Source organism: Pterocles gutturalis, unplaced genomic scaffold (assembly GCF_000699245.1).
Source record: "Pterocles gutturalis isolate BGI_N339 unplaced genomic scaffold, ASM69924v1 scaffold8887, whole genome shotgun sequence".
Classification (NCBI taxonomy): Eukaryota; Metazoa; Chordata; class Aves; order Pterocliformes; family Pteroclidae; genus Pterocles; species Pterocles gutturalis.
The window spans coordinates 2,383-3,376 of record NW_010110167.1 but is presented as its reverse complement, the minus strand read 5'-3'; the positions used below and the strand labels follow the sequence as shown (position 1 = coordinate 3,376).

The following is a 994-nucleotide window of genomic DNA, read 5'->3' as shown; positions in this document are numbered from 1 at the left end:
TCCCCAGTGTCCCCAGTGTCCCCAGTACCCCCAGTGTCCCCCCAATGTCCGCCAGTGTCCCCCCAGTGTCCCCCGTGTCCCCAGTACCGATCTGGAAGTAGGAATACGCCGCCAGCGGCTCGTTCACCAGAGCCGGTCGCGCCGGGGGTTGCGCGGTTTCAGGTGCATGATGTCACTCTCCGCCCGCTCGTAGGCCAGGGACACCGAGGGGAACTGGGGGGACACGGTGGCCCAGTGAGGGACCCTGGTGGCCCACTGGGGACCCCCATGGCCGGGAGGGACCCCGACGGCCCGGTGGGGCACCCAGGGTGGAGAACCCAGGGGCAGGAACCCAAGTTCTGGGTGAGGAACATCAACGACCACTTGATGGACCCATTGATGGAACCGTTGGTGGACCAGTTGGACCAGTTGGTGGACCAGTTGGTGGTCCCCAGGGTCTGGGCTCAGGGGGACCCCAACATCTGGGTTGGGGACCCAAATGTGGGTGAAGAACCCAAGTTCTTGGGTGAGGAACCTCAACAACCCATTAATGAACCTGTTGATGGCCCAGTTGACCCAGTTACTGGCCCAGTTGGCCCAGTTGGTGGTCCCCAAGGTCTGGGTTCAGGAGGGACCCCAACATCTGGGTTGGGGACCCCGACACCTGGTGGGTGAAGAACCTCTTAAGAACCCTTGGTGGAGGTTCTTGGGTGAGGAACCTCAACCACCAGTTGATGAACCAGTTAATGGCCCAGTTGACCCCGTTACTGGCCCAGTTGACCCAGTTGGGTCTGGGTGGGGGTGACACGGGGTTGGGGACCCCAACATCCAGGTGGGGCACCCAGGATGAGGAACCCAACGTGAAGAACCCAAGTTCCTGGGTGAGGAACCTCAACAACCCGTTGATAAACCGTTTGATGGACCCATTGGTGGCCCAGTTGGCCCAGTTACTGGCCCAGGTGACCCAGTTACTGGCCCAGGTGGGGCTGGGGGGGGGTGACAATGCGTTGGGGGC

At 62.1% G+C, this 994-nt stretch overlaps 1 protein-coding gene across 1 annotated transcript in view; it reads right to left on the bottom strand.

The window, feature by feature from the left end:
* Positions 1 to 28: 28 nt before the first annotated feature.
* The window catches only part of LOC104461596 (potassium-transporting ATPase alpha chain 1-like), a gene marked incomplete at its 3' end in the record, with an annotated part of 2,717 nt that continues 1,751 nt past the window's right edge, over positions 29 to 994 (bottom strand). The window contains 2 exon segments of the mRNA XM_010073235.1: positions 29 to 130; positions 133 to 213. Coding sequence (XP_010071537.1) covers positions 29 to 130; positions 133 to 213 — 183 coding nt within the window.